The 18,363-nt window shown below is 38.0% G+C and overlaps 1 protein-coding gene across 3 annotated transcripts in view; it reads left to right on the top strand.

The window, feature by feature from the left end:
• The window catches only part of uggt1.L (UDP-glucose glycoprotein glucosyltransferase 1 L homeolog), a 71,121-nt gene that overhangs the window by 13,493 nt on the left and 39,265 nt on the right, over positions 1–18,363 (top strand). For 2 of the 3 annotated variants that reach the window (XM_018263984.2, XM_041563512.1), the window contains exons 6-21: positions 237–411; positions 2,782–2,878; positions 3,307–3,385; positions 4,766–4,866; positions 5,861–5,960; positions 7,403–7,463; positions 7,568–7,659; positions 8,054–8,204; positions 9,157–9,276; positions 10,741–10,826; positions 11,604–11,739; positions 12,675–12,806; positions 12,981–13,145; positions 14,681–14,801; positions 16,461–16,559; positions 18,330–18,353. In XM_018263984.2, coding sequence (XP_018119473.1) covers positions 237–411; positions 2,782–2,878; positions 3,307–3,385; positions 4,766–4,866; positions 5,861–5,960; positions 7,403–7,463; positions 7,568–7,659; positions 8,054–8,204; positions 9,157–9,276; positions 10,741–10,826; positions 11,604–11,739; positions 12,675–12,806; positions 12,981–13,145; positions 14,681–14,801; positions 16,461–16,559; positions 18,330–18,353 — 1,739 coding nt within the window. The remainder of the gene's footprint in view (positions 1–236; positions 412–2,781; positions 2,879–3,306; positions 3,386–4,765; positions 4,867–5,860; positions 5,961–7,402; positions 7,464–7,567; positions 7,660–8,053; positions 8,205–9,156; positions 9,277–10,740; positions 10,827–11,603; positions 11,740–12,674; positions 12,807–12,980; positions 13,146–14,680; positions 14,802–16,460; positions 16,560–18,329; positions 18,354–18,363) is intronic. The other variant, XM_018263986.2, reaches the window with a different exon arrangement.

Genomic DNA, 18,363 nt, shown 5'->3' with positions numbered 1-18,363 from the left:
CATCAGTTTTACCAGTGCAGGGTAACACTACATTATATGGCCATTCCTTTAAAACAGAAGATCACTCTGAGCAATTGTCCATTATGTTGTGCCATAGGGTATATGTCCCCTTCAACACACTGTCAGTAAATAGTAAATTCAGCTGTATTGATAAATTACACTGTACTTGTGAGTTAAAAAAAACCTAAAGTAGTTGCCATATTTCGATTCTAACCTTTACTGTGCATTTTCCCCAGACCAAAGCCCTTTCTTTTCAAAGGAGATCACAGATACCCATCTACGTCACCCGACAGCCCTGTTGTTATACTCTATGCTGAGATTGGCTCAGGAGACTTCTCTAGGTTTCACCAGATGCTTTCTCTGAAGGCCCAAGAAGATGATATTATTTATATACTCCGTCACTATGTTTCTGTAAGAATCGTTGGTAATGCAACCTCCATGAATACAGTGCTAGCGTATGTGCCTGCTTCTTCTTCACAGCTGCTTGCAAGTTTCATATAAATGCTGGGTATATTGTAGTAGGGTGGAAGTCATTATTGTACTGGGTAAAAATGTTTACATTGATGGCATAAAAGTTATTTCATTGGCAAGACTCAATAGTATATAGCAATGATGGCGTGATAGTCATATTACATAGGTGCCAAAATACAGCGCACCTCATTAAGGCAATTGTTCATCTGTTCAACAGTTCCCTTTCTGAAGGAGCTTTCAGTTTAAAGGGGAATTATCAGGAACATTTCAATTTAATATAAGCTTCAGCATACTGAAATAAGAAGTTTTCTAAATATAATCAATTAAAAATTCTGTACCGTTTCACTCAATAGTAAAAACCCATGTCCCACTGAGACACATTCAGTTACATTGAGAAGGAAAAACAGCAGCCTGCCAGAAAGCATTTCTCTCCTAAAGTGCAGGCACAAGTCACATGACTGGGGGCAGCTGGGAAATTGACAAAATGTCTAGCCCCATGTCAGATTTCAAAATTGAATATAAAAAAATCTGTTTACTCTTTTGAGAAATGGATTTCAGTGCAGAAGTCTGCTGGAGTAGCAATATGAACTGATGCGTTTTGAAAAAAAACGTGTTTTCTGATGACAAGATCCCTTAAAGTTAATGTTCACTATCCCTCTCTCAGTTTCTCTTCATTCTCTCTTTATGCAGAAGTTGGGTGTCAGATATTCATTGACAGTCAGATCCAATATATCTCATAGAAGATGTATTAGAGCTCACTCTATTAATATCGCCAGACTTCGTCTTTCTACATGCAGGATTTGTGCAAAAGGCAGTTATTTTATTAGATTTTGTTTGTACTGGAATTTCTTTATCTGAGTGAGCTCTAATACATCTGCTAGGAAAGGGAGCCCCCCTATAAGATTTATTGGATCTAACTGTCAATGAATATCTGACACCCAACTGCTGCAAGAAGACAGAATAAAGAGAAACAGATGCTGAGAGAGGGATAGTGAAGATAAACTTGATTATTTCAGAAACAATGCAGAATATTTAATTGATTGCATTTAGAACGTTTCAGTATGATGAAGGTTATATTCAGTTTTCATTTTCACAATAGTTCCCCTTACATACACTAGGGTCAATGCAGGAGCCATTTAACTTTACTGTACATTTTCAGATAGTGGGAGTAAGTGGTGTTACCCAGAGGAAACCCACACAAATACTGGGACAGCAGAAAGCCCTCATGCTGATAGAGCTTAGGTGTTCTGTAACTTTGTTAGTGATTCAGCTTGCCCTGATATCTGTGTGTAGGCATTAAGAGGATGTTAAAGTTAACTTTTACAGAATGGTCCATTCTAAGAAACTTTTCATCGGTCTTCATTTTTTAGTTTTTATACTTTCTTAATTATTTGCCTTCTTCATCTCACTTTTCAGATAGAGGCCACTGACCCCATCTAAAAACAAATGGTCTGTAAAGCTACACATTTAGGGGCAGATTTATTAAGGTTCGAATGGTAAATTTGAATTTTCAATTTGGATTCTCGGTCAAAACTCACAAAATTCGAGTTGGGAATAATCAAAACTCGATTTGAATTCGAGATTTAAGATACCTCCACCCTGGGAAAAACTCAAATTCGATAGTAAACCACCTAAAACCTGCCCAGTTCATGTAAAAGTCAATGGCAGAGGTCCATTGACCCATTTGAAGATGTTCCTGACATTCGAGTTTTTTTCTGAGAAAAAAATTCGATTCGAGTTTTTGGGTCGGTAAATTACAGTAATATTCATTCGTTCTAGTTTTTTCTTAAATAAGATACTATTCCAGTTTCAAGGTCATTTGGAGGCAAAAGAACTATCACTGGACCTTTTGATAACCTTTGATTAATCTGCCCGTTATTGTCATTGCTACTTTTTAATTCTCCTCTTTCTAGTCAGGCCTCTCCTATTCATATTCCAATCTCTTATTCAAAGCAACGCATGGTTGCTAGGGTAAGTGGAGCCCGAGCAACCAGATTGCCGAAATTGCAAACTGGAAAGCTGCTGAATAAAAAGCTAAATAAGACAAAAGCCACAAATAATAAATATATGAAAACCAATTGTCTTAGAATATCACTCTATCATGCCAAACGTTAACTCAAAGGTGTACAACCGCTTTAAGCTTGCAAGTCATAGATACGGGGGCAAATGTTGCCTTGTCTGTTGGGGGTAGTAAGGCCTATTACTGCTAATCCTCTTCACAGAGCAAGCAATCAGGAGTATGTTTATAAACTGATCTATACTCTGCAGTTAAAACCTTCGTAAACTAATAAACAAACTCATTTCTTACAGCAACCACGACCTGAAAAGGTTTATCTGTCTGGATATGGCGTGGAGCTGGCCATAAAGAGCACTGAATATAAAGCAAAGGATGACACACAAGTGAAAGGTAAGATTACAGACGGCAGCAATAACCACACGCCACTAACCTTCATTTCCTGTAAACCGTTCCTGTATAGAGCGTTTCCTGAGAAATGACTTGCCTTCATTTGCACCACAGTGTCATGCTCAGCACCTTGTTGGATGTGTGTTATTGTATATATATTTAACATTCAGAAGTATTTGTCATTTCTTCCGTTCCAGATACCAGTTTAGTAAAAAGTTAATAAAAGTTATCTCCACGAGTGTTTTGATTCCTTTTCTCTATTTATTGTAATAGAAAAATTTTGCATTAAAAAATATGAATTTTGAGGACATTTAAAACCCTGGCGTTTGAAGTTTGGATGACTAAATTCATGCTGGATTTCATTGGCAGATTTGTGCAATTGTTTCTGAATATTATTCCCCCCCCCCCCCCTTTTCTTTTATTTGTTGTAGGAAATGACGTGAATGCTACAGTGGAGGGTGAGCATGATCCAGTAGATGAGGTTCAGGGATTTCTCTTTGGGAAGCTCAGGTAACTGGCACTTTAACAGTAATTGGACTTTAAAATGAACCGGGTAGATTTGTGTTCTTCCTGGAATTAACTGTGCTCTTGATGAGTTGTATTAGCCATCATAATGTTTTTTAAAAACATTAGGATCATAATGGGAGGACTAGGGAGACCCATTGGGGAGATCCAGTAGATGAGGTTCTTGTATTTGTGTTTGGGAAGCTCATGTAACTGGCACTTTAACAATAATTGAACTTTAAAATGAACTGAGGTATTAACCATGTAAAGGTTCACCTTTGAGTTAAATTTTTGTATGATGTAGATAGTGATATTCTGATAAAATTTGCAATGTCATTTTTCATTATTTTTGGTTTTTGAGTTATTCATCTTTTTATTCAGCAATCTGGTTGCTAGGGTCCAAATTACCCTAGCAACCATGCAGTGATTTGAATAAGTGACTGGAATAGGAGAGGGCATGAATAGTAAGAGGAATAATAAAAAAGTAGCAATAACAATACATTTGTAGCCTCACAGAGCATTTGTTTTTAGATGGGGTCAGTGACCCCCCCATTTGAAAACTGCAAAGAGTCAGAAGAAAAGGGCAAATAATTAAAAAACTATAAAAAAAAACAATGAAGACCAATTCAAAAGTTGCTTCGAATTGGCCATTACACACACCATTAGGATCATAATGGGGGGACTAGGGTGACCCATTGGGGGGACCACATCAACATGTTGATGCAGACCTCATCTGAAGGGATTTTCCTGCACAAATCCACAGCAGTATTCTTTGACTGCAAAATCTTTTATTGGGAATGTACAAAACACAACATGTTTCGGGCTAGGCCCTTTATCACTTGATAAAGGGCCTAGCCCGAAACATGTTGTGTTTTGTACATTCCCAATAAAAGATTTTGCAGTCAAAGAATACTGCTGTGGATTTGTCCTGCACTTGGATTTCTATTGATTGACTCTATTGGGGGATCAACACAGGATACCCCGCAGGATAACCAATCAAGCAAACAAACGGTGAGCTGCAGTCCATCTTTATACGTAATGGATTTTCCTGCACGCCTGATAGATGTTTACATTATTTAAGCCGTTGGGATGGCCTCTAGACATGGAGTGGCAAATTAATTTCATCTTAGTCGGGATCAAGTGCAACTTCACTCTTTGATAGATATACCCCATCGTGCTACTACAGTTGTAGATAAAGTTTCAAAAAAAGATTCGATTATTCTTGACTGAAATTGTTCTGAAAGGTTCTGTGCTTCCTACACTTCCTTCAGAATTATTGCATACAGTATGATACATCTTGCTGCTGCTGATAAAAGGAATGATGACTGCTACATGCTTCTATTGACTCGTGAACTTCGGTTGTAAACATCTCATGGTATTTTTCAGGCAGTTGTATCCAGAGCTTAAGGAGCAGCTAAAAGAACTGAGGAAGCATTTAATAGATAGCACTAATGAAATGGCACCACTGAAGGTCTGGGAGCTGCAAGGTATGAATGTCCATGACATGCTATTTCTACTGTTTTTTAAGATCTAGCCATTTTGGGTAAACAAAAAAGCTTTTTTTATAACAGAAGTGCCCTTCAATTATGCGTCTGTTACTCTACTGTTAGTGATGCAGTGCTCCAAAGTTAGCAATAAAGTATCAGAATAGCAATATTTGTTAGGTTGAAAAAAGACACTTGTCCATCAACTTCAACCTTAAGTCTATATATAACCTGCCTAACTGCCAGTTGATCCAGAGGAAGGCAAAAAAAAAACCCATCTGAAGCCTCTCCAATTTGCCTCAGAGGGGGAAAAAATTCCTTTCTGACTCCAAAATGGCAGTCAGACCAGTCCCTGGATCAACTTGTACTATGAGCTATTTCCCATAACCCTGTATTCCCTCACTTGCTAAACACCATCCAACCCCTTCTTAAAGCTCTCTAATGTATCAGCCTGTACGACTGGTTCAGAATTCCATCTTCAGACCTTAAAAGTATCATATCAAATATTTTGCCTTTTTACCTACTGTACATGCCTTTGTTGTTCTTTTGTATTCTATATTAGAACAGTAATAATATTACACCCTAAATCTCACCCAAACTGACCTCCAGGATTTGGTAATAATCTAGAGAGAACATAGCCCCTCGGCTACTGCTCTAGGCCGGCCCAGCCATTTTGAAATCTCTGTTTTATAACAACGGAATAGTAGTTTCTCGTTTCTACGAGACATTGTGGGAAACTTCCAACAGTCTCTATGAAATGAATGGCAAATATATTTATCTGGCAACTCTATTCTCTAACTACTAATGTCTGTGTTTTGGGAAAAGAGTCACCTGTGTAATGTACTTCCACTGTAATTCTGCTGGGAAGTAGTTGCATGGCCTTTGTTGCTTTGACTTTTTTGGGCAAGCATTAAGTAAGCCTTAAAAAACACACATTGCCCCCCTCCCCAAATCTAATGATTGTAATGCATGCTTTTTATTTTTCTTCCCTATTAAGATCTAAGCTACCAAAGTGCTGCACATGTCCTGTCCGCTCCAGCTTCTGAATCACTGATGGTTATGAAAGACCTGAGTCAGAATTTCCCCACCAAAGCCAGGTAAATTCATCCCAGCCAAATGTGACCGCATTTAAGTATTCTGGATGGTGTCTGCAGTTAATCTTGTCAAAATTTACTGAAAAATAATGGTTCTGTCTGCATATATTTTATTATCTTGGACTTCATACCATGTGGACACCTTTTCTGATTGTTGCAGTTGTTTAAGCCACATCCATTATGGCCGACACCAGTACATCATACAATGACATTTTTGACAATTCCATACTTCATACATTGTGACAACATTTATAATAGGCTCTTTGCTGTTTTCAGTACCATATTGTCCATTGCCCAACATTAGTGCCAAGCCTATTACATGAAGTTATGCAAAATCCTGCCAACAATGTTTTAAAGGGTGGTTCACCTTTAATTTTAAGTTAACGTTTAGTATGTTATAGAATGGCTTTTAAAGCAACTTTTCAGTTAGTTTTAATTTTTTATGTATATATTTTGACTTCTTCCTCTTTCCAGCTTTCAAATGGGGGTCACAGACCCCATTTAAAAAACAAATACCCTGTAAGGCTACACATTTCTTGTCATTGCTACTTTTTATTTCTCATATTTCTATTATGGAAATAGATAGAAATATTCATATTCCAGTCTGTTATTCAAATTAATGCATGGTTGCTAGGGGAATTTGTACCCTAGCAACCAGATTGCTGAAATTGCAAGCTGCTGAATAAAAAGCGAAAAAACTCAAAAACCACGAATAATAATAAATGAAATCCAATTGCAAATTGTCTCAGAATGTCACTCCGGACATCATACTAAAAGTTAATTCAAAGGTGAATAACCCCTTTAACATCTAGTGAAAACCCTTTAGTAAAGAGAAAAGGCTTAAAGGCTGTTTTAGCAGCATGCAGAGGGACAACTTCATACTAATACCCTTGGTTATGGGATGAGTAGTTGGATAAGCAGGTCTCCATACTTTTGGTGTTAAGCTCCCCATAGACGCGACGATTCTTCTTGCCGAACGACCGATCTTAGGGAAGCCCGACCAATCCTTCGAAAATTATCGTGCGGTTAGTGGGATTCGAACGATCGTACATCTTACGATTTTTCGGCCGTCATCTGTCAGGAAATTGATCGGCCAGGTCAAAAAAACTTTGTCGGTCCCAGTGCAATCTATCTATGTTTGCAGGGCCAAGCAGGCAGCTCCCCTTTGTTTTCCTGGCAAATTGGTCTTTTTAGTTGATGATAAATTATTCGTACGATCGTTCTGAGAAGATCGTGGTCTCACGATCAGGATCTGATCTTTTAAAAAATCTCAACATCTATGGCCAGCTTTAGGTGTGATGCATCACATTTGCAAAGATCTTTTATTCAGGAAGCCCCAGGTTTCAAGCACTCCCGATAATGGACCCATATCTATTACATATATATTAAACTATATCTATAGCAACTGTTCTGTAAACTCTAATGGAAGCTGCTTTGTTTACCAGGGCATTAACAAGGACAGTAGTTGACTCTGCTCTCCGTAAGGAAGTAGAAGAAAATCAAAAGGTGAGATCCTGTAGTAATATTTCAATAATCGCTGGAACATCCAAATCTATAAGTATGTGAGTATTTTGCTATGCTTTTAACGTGCTGCTTTGTTTTTCACACAGTATTTTAAGTCAAATCTTGGTCTGCACCCGGGAGACTCTGCTTTGTTCATCAATGGATTACATGTTGATCTAGACAGTCAGGATATCTTCAGGTAACTGTTTTCCCAGTCTGAAGGGTAGAAAGCTGTGAGCAAGGCTGCGGAGCAACAAAAATGGCAGTTTTAGTTAATTAGCCACAGCTAAAGGTGAATACACACAGGTGTACATTTGAGACTCAGGTTACAGCTAATATATTTGAACGTGTGTGAAGTGCACAACTTGTTCAGTGATTTCTATGGCCTAACAAATTGCCGCCCTTATTTAAATTTGGGTTGGATATCAAAGTGATCAATGGGAGAACCTAGGTTAAACAGACTGGCCTATCACGGAGTTCAAATGATTTCATATGTCATTGTTATATTAAAATGCCTTTAATAGGATACAGTTGTTACATTCTTGCATTAGAATATGTGTGATCTTGTATTTGTTGTTATTTTTTTCACACAGCTTGTTCGATACTGTACGTAACGAGGCCCAGGTCATGGAAGGCCTTTTCCGCTTAGGCATAGATGGGACAGCCCTTCAAAATGTTCTAAAACTTAATATCCAACCGTCTACTGCAGATTATGCTGTGGATATCCGATACCCTGCTATAACTGTAAGTTACACCTACCCTATTGTAGTCCAAACCTATGTGACATCATGGGGCAGATCGAGTTTTTGAAGTTATTTTTTGGTCAAAAAACTTTTTCAGTTTAAAAAAAAAAAAAAAAAATTATTTTTTTAAACTCAGATTTTTCGACATTTATTATACCCCAACCATGGAAATAGCTTGAATACAATACACCATCTAAAACCTGTTATCATGTAGGAGTCAATGGTAGAGGTCCCTTGAACCATTTGAAGATGTTAATATACTTCATGATGTTTGAGTTTTTTTCTGAGGGTTTTGCCCGAAAAACTCAATTCAACCGATTCGAGTTTTGTTCGGCAAAAACTTGATAAATTCGAGTTTTCGGGTTGTTAACCCCGTAGTTGCTGATTCCATTTTTTCCCATTCAAGTTTTTTCTTAAATTAGAAACCATTCGAGCTGTGAGTTCATTCAAGGTATAAATAATTCTAAAATGCGATCTTTGATAAATAACCCCCTAAGTGTAACCATAAACCTGGATAGAACTTGTGTGAGCCAAAGGCATATTTACAGGCCCGGATTTGTGGCAAGGCCGCATAGGCCCGGGCCTATGGCGGCAAAAAAATAGGGGCGGCATGCCGCCCGGCCGCATTATGGGGACGCACGTGTCCCCATTCATTTACAGCAGCTGCGCCGGCGTTTTTTCGCCGGCGCGCTGGGAAGGCGAGGTGAGGTGGGCGCTAGGACCGCGCGGCCGCCTGGTCGGACCGCATGGCCTAGGGGCGCGCCTCATTAAAATCCGGCGCTGCATATTTACAGTTTGGCTTCCATTTGTGTTTATAGTATTTGGGCATTTTATTCCTCTATATGTTTGTACATATTTGACATTCACTACATGGAATCTCCGTTTGATTTAAATGATGTTAATATACAAATATTTTGCTGACTTTGCTTATCCTTCATTTGCATGCGCTCTAGTGGGTAAACAATCTTGAACTGGACAGCAGATACAACTCATGGCCTTCCACTCTTCAGGAGTTGCTTCGTCCAACATTCCCTGGTGTCATCCGACAGATCCGCAGGAACTTCAACAACTTTGTAAGTTGCCTTTTCTGATGGGAAGGGGATAAAAGGCCGTAATGTTGTTTTTTTAGGCATCCAGTGTAGTTGCAATACATAGCAATCATGCCTTACTGTACTGATGATGTTGGTCATTTACACCAGTGGAGCGCAATCCCCATGGAGTTTGACCAGTTCATACAGAAAATAAATGTACTCGCATATGTATGTACGGTGTTTATTTTATTGCCGAGGGGCACCAAAAAATGAAATGCTACTTTTTTAAAGAAATCCTAAAGTTACTCTGGCAAATTACAGCTATGAACTTTTGTCTTCAGATGATAACTAAATATTGTCCTGGGTGTCTCATCATATACTGATCCCTTCATTTGTTCGGCATGATGGGTATATTGGCATCAAAAACCCAGCTAAGAAAAATGGGATAGAATCACTCTGTGTTCCACAGGGATATATTGTGTTTGTTTTCTAGTAAACAGGCAGTATCTTAAGAGGCCAGATGCTTTAGTTCTTGCTGAATGTTTGCGTATCTCAGCAAAAAGCAACCCCAAAGCAATGAATGCCACAGTGCTGTAGTTAAATATGGAGACATAGGAAAAACTAAAAGCTCTGTTTAAAGAGCTAAGTGGCTTTATTTTGTTTTTAGGGCATCCATCATGCAGTCCTCTGTGTGCTTATTAGACTGTCAGTGCTCAATCATGGCAACAGTCCCCTCCCCCCAATTTATTATTTGTTCTCTCCCCTCTTTGTGGTCTCCATAAGTTTTCAGCCCTCCTTGGGATTTCCTTGTTTATACAAGGCTCACCATATCCTTAGGGCTGGTTCACCTTTACGTTAACTTTTAGTATGTTTAGAATGGCTAATTCTAAGCAACTTTTCAATTGAACTTCATTTTCTCTTTTTTATAGTTAGTGAATTATTTGCCTTCTTCTGACTTGTTCCAATTTTCAAATAGGGGTCACTGACCCCATCTAAAAAACAATGTTCTGTAAAGCTACACATTTATTGTTATTTCTACTTGCCATTACTCATTTTTCTATTCAGGCCCTCTCCTATTCATATTCCAGCGTTTTATTCAAATCAATGCATGGTTGCTAGGGTAACTCAAAAACCACAAATAATAAAAAAAATGAAAACCAATTGCAAATTGTCTCAGACTATCATTCTCTACATCATACTAAAAGTTAATTTAAAGGCAAACAACCCCTTTAACATAACTCCCTAACCTAACACTATGTCTGCTCAGGTTAGACAGATTATTTGGGCGAAGAATGTCATAAAAAGTATAATGTGTATGTGTATATATATATATATATATATATATATATATATATATATATATATATATATATATATATATACACTCTGTATGCGTATATGTATGTATAAATATTTTATTGAGCTCATGTTGGAGATTTGCATTGAAATTCTTCTCGTAAATATAATATTACAGTCTCCTTCAAATCTTTGTCCTTTTTTTTCTAGGTCATTATTTTTGATCCTGTGCAGGAATCCACCACTGAGCTGGTTACTCTTGCTGAAATGTTCCTAAGTAACCATATCCCAGTGAGGTAAGATGGCATATTCTGGTACATGAAGAATGGTCGACTTCCTAAAAGGAGAACTAAATCCTAAAAATGAATTGGTCTAAAAATGCATTGGGCTAAACATGCCACATTTTATATACTGAACTTATTGCACCAGCCTAAAGTTTCAGCTTCTCAATAGCAACAATGATCCAGAACTTCAAACTTGTCACAGGGGGTCACCATCTTGGAAAGTGTCTGTGACACTCACATGCTCAGTGGGCTCTGAGCAGCTGTTGAGAAGCTAAGCTTAGGGGTCGTTGCAAATTATCAAGCAGAAAATGAGGTTGGTCTGTAATATAAGCTGATGCTACAGGGCTGATTTTTAAATTCTGATGCTAGTTGTACTGGTTTCTTTGCTGCCTCGTAGTAATTATCCATATTATTTACTAATCAGCTTTATGTTGTGACATTTATATTCTATGTGTACATAGACTCACAAGATGGGGAGCTACTGGGGCATCTTTGGACATGCAGATCTTTACTTCTAACATTTTTTGGGCTGGTACAGAAGCCCAATACATAATGTACAACATTTCTAACCTTCTTCTTTAGTTTTACTTTTCTTGTCCTTTAACAGAATGTCTGTCTGGCATTTATTTGTATGGTGCTGGCCAAACAGTTAGGCATCTAACTTCACTGCACAGACAGGTTTTTATACAATGAACATTTTCATTCTTGGCTTTGCAATATTATGATAAACCTGTGTGCAAGCATTGTCCCTCAACAGATGCCAGTTTTGTTCTCTTTTAATTTTTTTAGAATCGGGTTGGTGTTTGTTGTGGATGACTCTGAGGAAGTTGATGGCTTTCAGGATGCAGGTGTTGCTTTGCTTAGAGCTTTCAACTATGTGGCAGACGAAATGGATAATTATCATGCATTCCAATTGGTTGCATCAGTAAGTTCCTACTGTTGGTGAAACAAATTCCATATGTCTAGTATATTACATTCATACTAGTGGTCAGGGCCGTAGACATTATAAAACCACCTGAGGGCCCTGTGTCTAGGGCAGTAGCTTTAGGGGGTGGCCCTTGGGTAAATAAAAAAAAAATAGCACTAGAAAATCCCCCCCAGTCCTCCACTGTTCACAGGTGGTGAAACTGAGGGGGCAAGCTGCAGTTCTATGCCTAGGTTAGACTTAAATACAGCCATGCAAGTGATTGTAAGTTATTGGAGATATGATCCAGGGTTTTATTGCCTTTGTTGAATCAGGTAGGACTTTCTCCCTACTTTTCCCCTAAGAGGCAAATTTTAGAGGCGTCATATGTTTTTCAATTTGTGGTTTCTTATGCATATATGACGCATTTCTGGTAAATGTATTTGCTTGAAAAACGGCATTCAAGCTATATGAATATGGGGGGTCGGAAAAAATGTAGTTTTTGCTTATTGTCAGTTGAGTCATAGAACTGAGCAGAGAAGAGTCAAGAAATGCTTTTTCTGGACGAACAGCAGCGAACCAAGATCAATGGAAAAACTGCTACTATCTTGAAATCTAGGAAAAAAACAATAATAATTCATGTAAATTACAAAAATGCTTTTTGTTTAGTAGTGTAGTTGCCCTTTAATTGCTTGTATAATATAAGTCGATGACAACAGCTGATAGAGGAGACTTCACATTTGGATAATAATTACACAGGTACTGTGCTGCTTAGAAGTATCCACAGGTGAAACCATACACCAATTATAGTATTCTATGGTGATTGGCTAAACATGAGACACCAGCACAGAGTTGCCACTCCTTATGATCATTTCTGCGAGAAGTTATTATTGACCATTTGCAATGACTGGGATCATTTTTAAATCCCGTTCATTATTTTGCCATATCTTGTGCAGATCTACAACAAGGTGCCAGCTGGAAAGCGACTGACCGTGAAGCACGTTACCAGTGTCCTGGAGCAGAAATATCCTTATGTCGAGCTTGGCAGCATTTTGGACAGAGACTCTGCCTATGACCAGTCAAGAAAGGTATACTGGCCATTGCTTCTTTTTTTATACAGGACGTGTGAAACTTTGTGTGTGATTTTACTCTGATTATTAAAATAATATGAATGAATTCAGACTTGTCCTTTAATCTATTTACATCACATAAAATAACATGGTTTGTTGCTTAATATCTCAAGTGTTCCTATTGCATTACAGGAAGGGATGGAATACTTCCTGCAGACGGGGTTAACTCCACTGCCAGTCGTACTCTTTAATGGCATTCCCTTTTCAAAAGAGCAGCTGGAGCCCGATGAGCTGGAGACTGCGACAATGCACAAAATAATAGAAACCACCACTTTCTTCCAGAAAGCAGTTTATCTGGTGAGGATGTACAGTAGTTACTTCATGATTATCGTCCCTGTTTTGTTTATTTGGGAAGTTGGCCAGAGTGAACGATACCAGGCTGCAGAACCCAATTTGTATTTGTGCCAATTGGCAATACTACTTGGCCTGGTGCTGCTTGCCACCTTTAAGAAGAAAGAAGAACAATAGTGCAAGCTATAAAACTATATTTATTCTGAATAATTCTTTACCATACTTGAGTAAACAGCCCTAGAAACTCTCTTTGTTTGTTTAGGATATGAGCAGCCATATTAGCTTTGTGTGACATCACTTCCTGCCTGAGTCTTTTCAGCTCACTCATAGCTCTGGGCTCAGATTATAGCAGGGAGGGGAGACAACCTATATAGTTGGTTAACAACAGTTTAACAACAGCTTTAAAGGAAAACTATACCCCTGAACAATGTATATATCAAAATATATGAAGTAAAACAGTGCATAGGTAAAACCCTGCTTCGTGTAAACAAACCATTTTCATAATAATATACTTTTTTAGTCGTATGTGCCATTAGGCAATCAAAAATAGAAAATTGCCATTTTAAAAAATAAGGGCCGCCCACTGGGATCGTACGATTCACGGTGCACACAAACAAATCATACATGTTAGGTCACATGAGCCAATTAACAGACAGAGTTCTGTATTTTGCTTCCACACTTCTTCCTGTCATATTTAGAGCTGCGGTATTATTGGTCAGGTGATCTCTGAGGCAGCACACAGACCATCATGAAATGTGGTTCGAGGCAAGGGCAATATTTACTTAAATATATGTTCCAGTTTGTTAAGATTCTTTAATATGCCACTTAATTAGATATAAACTAAAAAATCTGTTGCTTAAATATTCATTTTGGGGGTTTAGTTTTCCTTTAAATATGTGTCCTGTTTGGCATAAGGATATTGCTATTTTAGCTCAAGAAAATATAATTTGCAGGTTCCTGATTCTTTAAAATTATATGGGGCAGATTTATTTCGGTTCGAATGGTAAATTTGAATTTTCAAATTTCTTTTTGGGTCAAACTCACGAATTTGAATTTAAAAGCTCAAACTCAAATTTGATTTGATTTGGTGTTTGATTTATCACACCTCTGCTGTTAAAACCATTCTAATTTGAATATTCGCCACCTAAAACCTGCTGAGTACATGTCAATGGCAGGGGTCTCTTGAAATATTTGAAGATGTTAATAGTAGTGATTATGCAAATTTTCTCCAAGTTTTGCTGTGAAAATGACGCCCCAAAAAATTTGACGTGCAAAAGTCGAGTTTTTTTTTGGAGGGAACTCGATTCGAATTTGATTCTAATTCATGTAGAATTTTTGGGTTGTTCCTATTCGATTGAATCTTAGACGATTTCCATAAATAACTGCTTATTTGAGTTGTGACCACATTTGAATTTATTAGAGTTAAAAAAAAAATTCACATGACTTCGAAATTCGGCCCCATAAACTTCTATTTCTTATATGCGTTTCCCAGTAATTTTATTTTCTGTATTCATACTTACCATTGGCGTTATTATACACAGGGGGAACTGACGAATGATCAAGATGTTGTGGATCACATAATGAATCAGCCTAATGTCGTCCCAAGAATTAATATGCGGATCTTAGAAGCAGAGCGCCGGTACCTGGATTTAACAACTCTCAGTAAGGACTTGCCAATTCTTAAGCATAAGGCTTCAGAAAAACACCTACAAACCGATTGCTGATTGGGGACTTTCAAACAATATTTGCAGTATATGCTTTATTAAAGGGGTTGTTCACCTTCCAAACACTTCTGTTCAGTTGAGTTGTTTTCAGATTGTTCGCCAGAAACAGACTTTTTCCATATTTTATTTTTAACATTTTTCCAAAATAGTTTAATGTTCGTGTCTCTGGTGTTTCAGTCTGGCAGCTCTGTGATCCAGGAGCAACTGAACTGTTACAATTTGCTACATTTAGTTGATACAATTAGTTGATACGTTTCTCAGTAGCATCTGTGGAAATTAGCAACTATTGTATCAATTCTAACAGCTGCCTTTAAAGGGGAACTCCGGCTTCCAAACTAAAATTTAATAAAGAGGCCCACATAACACACAAACCCCTAATATACCCATCACAGTTACCTGTTTCTTCAAAAAGTATGAATAAATGCCATTTTCTATGCTGAAATCCAGCTGTTTAGCAGTTCTTCTATTTCTTCATCATTTGAAATCCTGGCAGGGAAGGAGGGACTAAACACTGATGTTACAAATTGTAACAACTTCTCCACAGCTTACAGACAGCATGCAGGAACTACATAACCCACAATGCATTGCACTGTGATGTTTCTTATTGAAATCACATGCAGGGAATTGTGGGGTTTGGAGGATGCAGGCTAAGGACAGATGGCTGTTGATACAAAGTAACAGTAGTCAGCCAGCTCAGCAAAGTAGTCAGACAGATCAGCAGAAGAGCAGGCTTAGGGAACTGTCAGAAACCATTAAAAATCATAAAAAGTCTGCATATTTTTTAATTCATGCATATTGCAAAGTTGCTTGAAATTATATTTACTTTTCAAAAAGTATAAGTTATGTTTTTGTGGAGTTCCCCTTTAATGAAACTCTGGGATCCTTCTCAGCAGAGCTAAAGATAACAAATGTATCAACTAAATGTATCTATTTAGAACAGTTGAAGAGTCGGCAACCCCCCCCCCCTGAGCTGCTTTAGAAGGTGAAAATAAAACTTTACACTTTAATATTAGAAAAAAGGCCACAAATATAAAATAGAAAGTAATTGGAAAAGTATTTATTTCTGGTGAACAATCTGAAACCAACTGAACTGAAAAAAATGTTTGAAGGTGAACAAGCCCTTTTTCAGGAGTTTAAAGCATGTATTGGAGCTTCTTTTATGGAGCAGCATGGGGATGTTTTAGGGCTAGTCCACACGGGGAGATAGGCACGCGTTTGCGGTCGCGGCGACAAAGCGCCGCGCCAGTCGCCGCGACCGGCGCAGGCGACAGTTTTGTATGGGCGCCTATGTAAAAACGCCTGTGCTAACCACACGAGGCGATGCGCTTTTCAACAGTCGCCTGAAAAAGCCTGGCGAGGCATTTTCAGGCGACTGTTGAAAAGCGCATCGCCTCGTGTGGTTAGCACAGGCGTTTTTACATAGGCGCCCATACAAAACTGTCGCCTGCGCCGGTCGCGGCGACTGGCGCGGCGCTTTGTCGCCGCGACCGCAAACGCGTGCCTATCTCCCCGTGTGGAATAGCCCTTATGGATTACCAGTATAATCCGCAATTCTACCCAGTTCTTATTTAATTCTTTTTCTATACCTTCTTTGCAGATAACTTTTTTGTAGATGACTACAAACGTTTCAGCTCCTTGAACTCCAATGCTAAGAGCGCAGCAATAGTTAACAGTATGACCTATCTTACAAAGAAAGGTAAGCAGTTTGCTGCTATTGAGATGCTGAAACTTTAGGCTGGTACAATAAGTTCAGTAAATTATACAGGGCATTTTTAGCAGTATTCATTTTTAGGGGTTAGTTCACCTTTAAAGGTAAAATAAACACCCCATCAAAAATGTATGTTAAATTGCTTATCTGAGTCTCTGTGGGGAAGAGGGGCTGTCTGTGCCCCTTAATCAGTCAATAGCCAAGGCTTTTTCTGCAGCTGTAGAGGAAAAACTTACTGTTTATGAATCAGTGGCCATTGGTATATTTTTATTCAGTCTCTTGTGTAAATATTAAGACAGACTTTTGTTTGTTCTTATAACTGGATTAGCACAGTCTGCTCGCCATCATTGTAATGTTTGTTTTCTGGGGAGAATAAAATGAATGATCACAAGTGGAGGGGAATGTGCAGCTCAATTGTGTCAGATTTAAAAGGAGCAGCTGTTGCAGTAGGGAAGTGTCATTCATCAGAACATTTTGCTCTTATAACCATATCACATAGGGGTTGTTGAATCATTTATTTGTCCCCCCTGAGTTCAAATCATTTGATTCATAGTAATAAATCAGATAAAATAAAAATGTCCCTGCTGCCTTGCTTAATTCTGTAATTATACAGTTAGTTATGGGTAGACATAACTAACTTAATGGGTTGACATTAGCTCATTCATTCGGGATTATGTTAAAAAAAAAAAAAGGGCATAAATGCAGTATCTGAACTGCAAAAAATAAATACAGATTTTATCCTGAAACCTTCGAATTACAGGAAGGCCGTCTCCCATAGACTCAATTTCAATACATAATTCGAATTTTTTTAAAAATTTCTTTTCCCGTCTAATAATAAAACAGTATCTTGTATCCCAACTAAGATATAATTAATTCTTACTGGAAGCAAAACCAGCCTATTGGGTTTATTTAATGTTTACATGATTGTATAGTAGACTTAAAGGAGAATTCAACCCTAACTGCCCCCAGGCTGGGGGGAGGAGGGAGGGGGGGTCTATGCAGTGTAGGGTTTTTTTAACGTTATGGTTGGTTATCCAAATTACAGAAAAATCCATTATTCCAACTAAGATACAGTATATCCCAGCTAAGATACAGGTATGGGACCTGTTATCCAGAATGCTTGAGACTTGGGGTTTTCCAGATAACGAATCTTTCCTTAATTTGAATTATGACACCTTAAGTCTACTAGACAACCATGTAAACATTAAATAAACCCAATAGGCTGGTTTTGCTTCCAATAAGGATTAATTATATCTTAGTTGGGATTAAGTACAAGCTACTGTTTTATTATTACAGAGAAAAAGGAAATCAATTTTAGAAATCTGGATTATTTGTTCCATTATTTTTATTATAATGGAGTCTATGGGAGACAGCTTTTTTTTTTTTGTAATTCAGAGCTTTCTGGATAATGGGTTTCCAGGAGAACGCATCCCATACCTGTATAACTAATCCTAATTGGAGGCAAAACAACCCTATTGGGTTTGATTCATTTTTGTGTTATATTTCGTAGACTTGCCCCTTAGTGAGGTGTGAAATGGACAAATTGTGCAAATTGTACTTGAGCTGGTTTTGGGCCTGTGTAGTTGGCCAGGATAACTGGGAAATAGGCAATCATCTGTACTATAAATATTACTACCTCAGCTTTATGCAATTATTCCTTGTGCTTTTACTGTGAATGTCTTTATGCTGTCACTTTGCTCCTGTTAATGGGATTTTCTTTTTTGCTTTGTACGTCTCTGGCTATCTTTCCCTGTCCAGGAATGTCATCCAGGGAGATTTATGGTAATCACTC

Source organism: Xenopus laevis, chromosome 5L (genome assembly GCF_017654675.1).
Source record: "Xenopus laevis strain J_2021 chromosome 5L, Xenopus_laevis_v10.1, whole genome shotgun sequence".
Taxonomy (NCBI): Eukaryota; Metazoa; Chordata; class Amphibia; order Anura; family Pipidae; genus Xenopus; species Xenopus laevis.
This window is presented reverse-complemented; position numbering and strand designations above follow the sequence as displayed.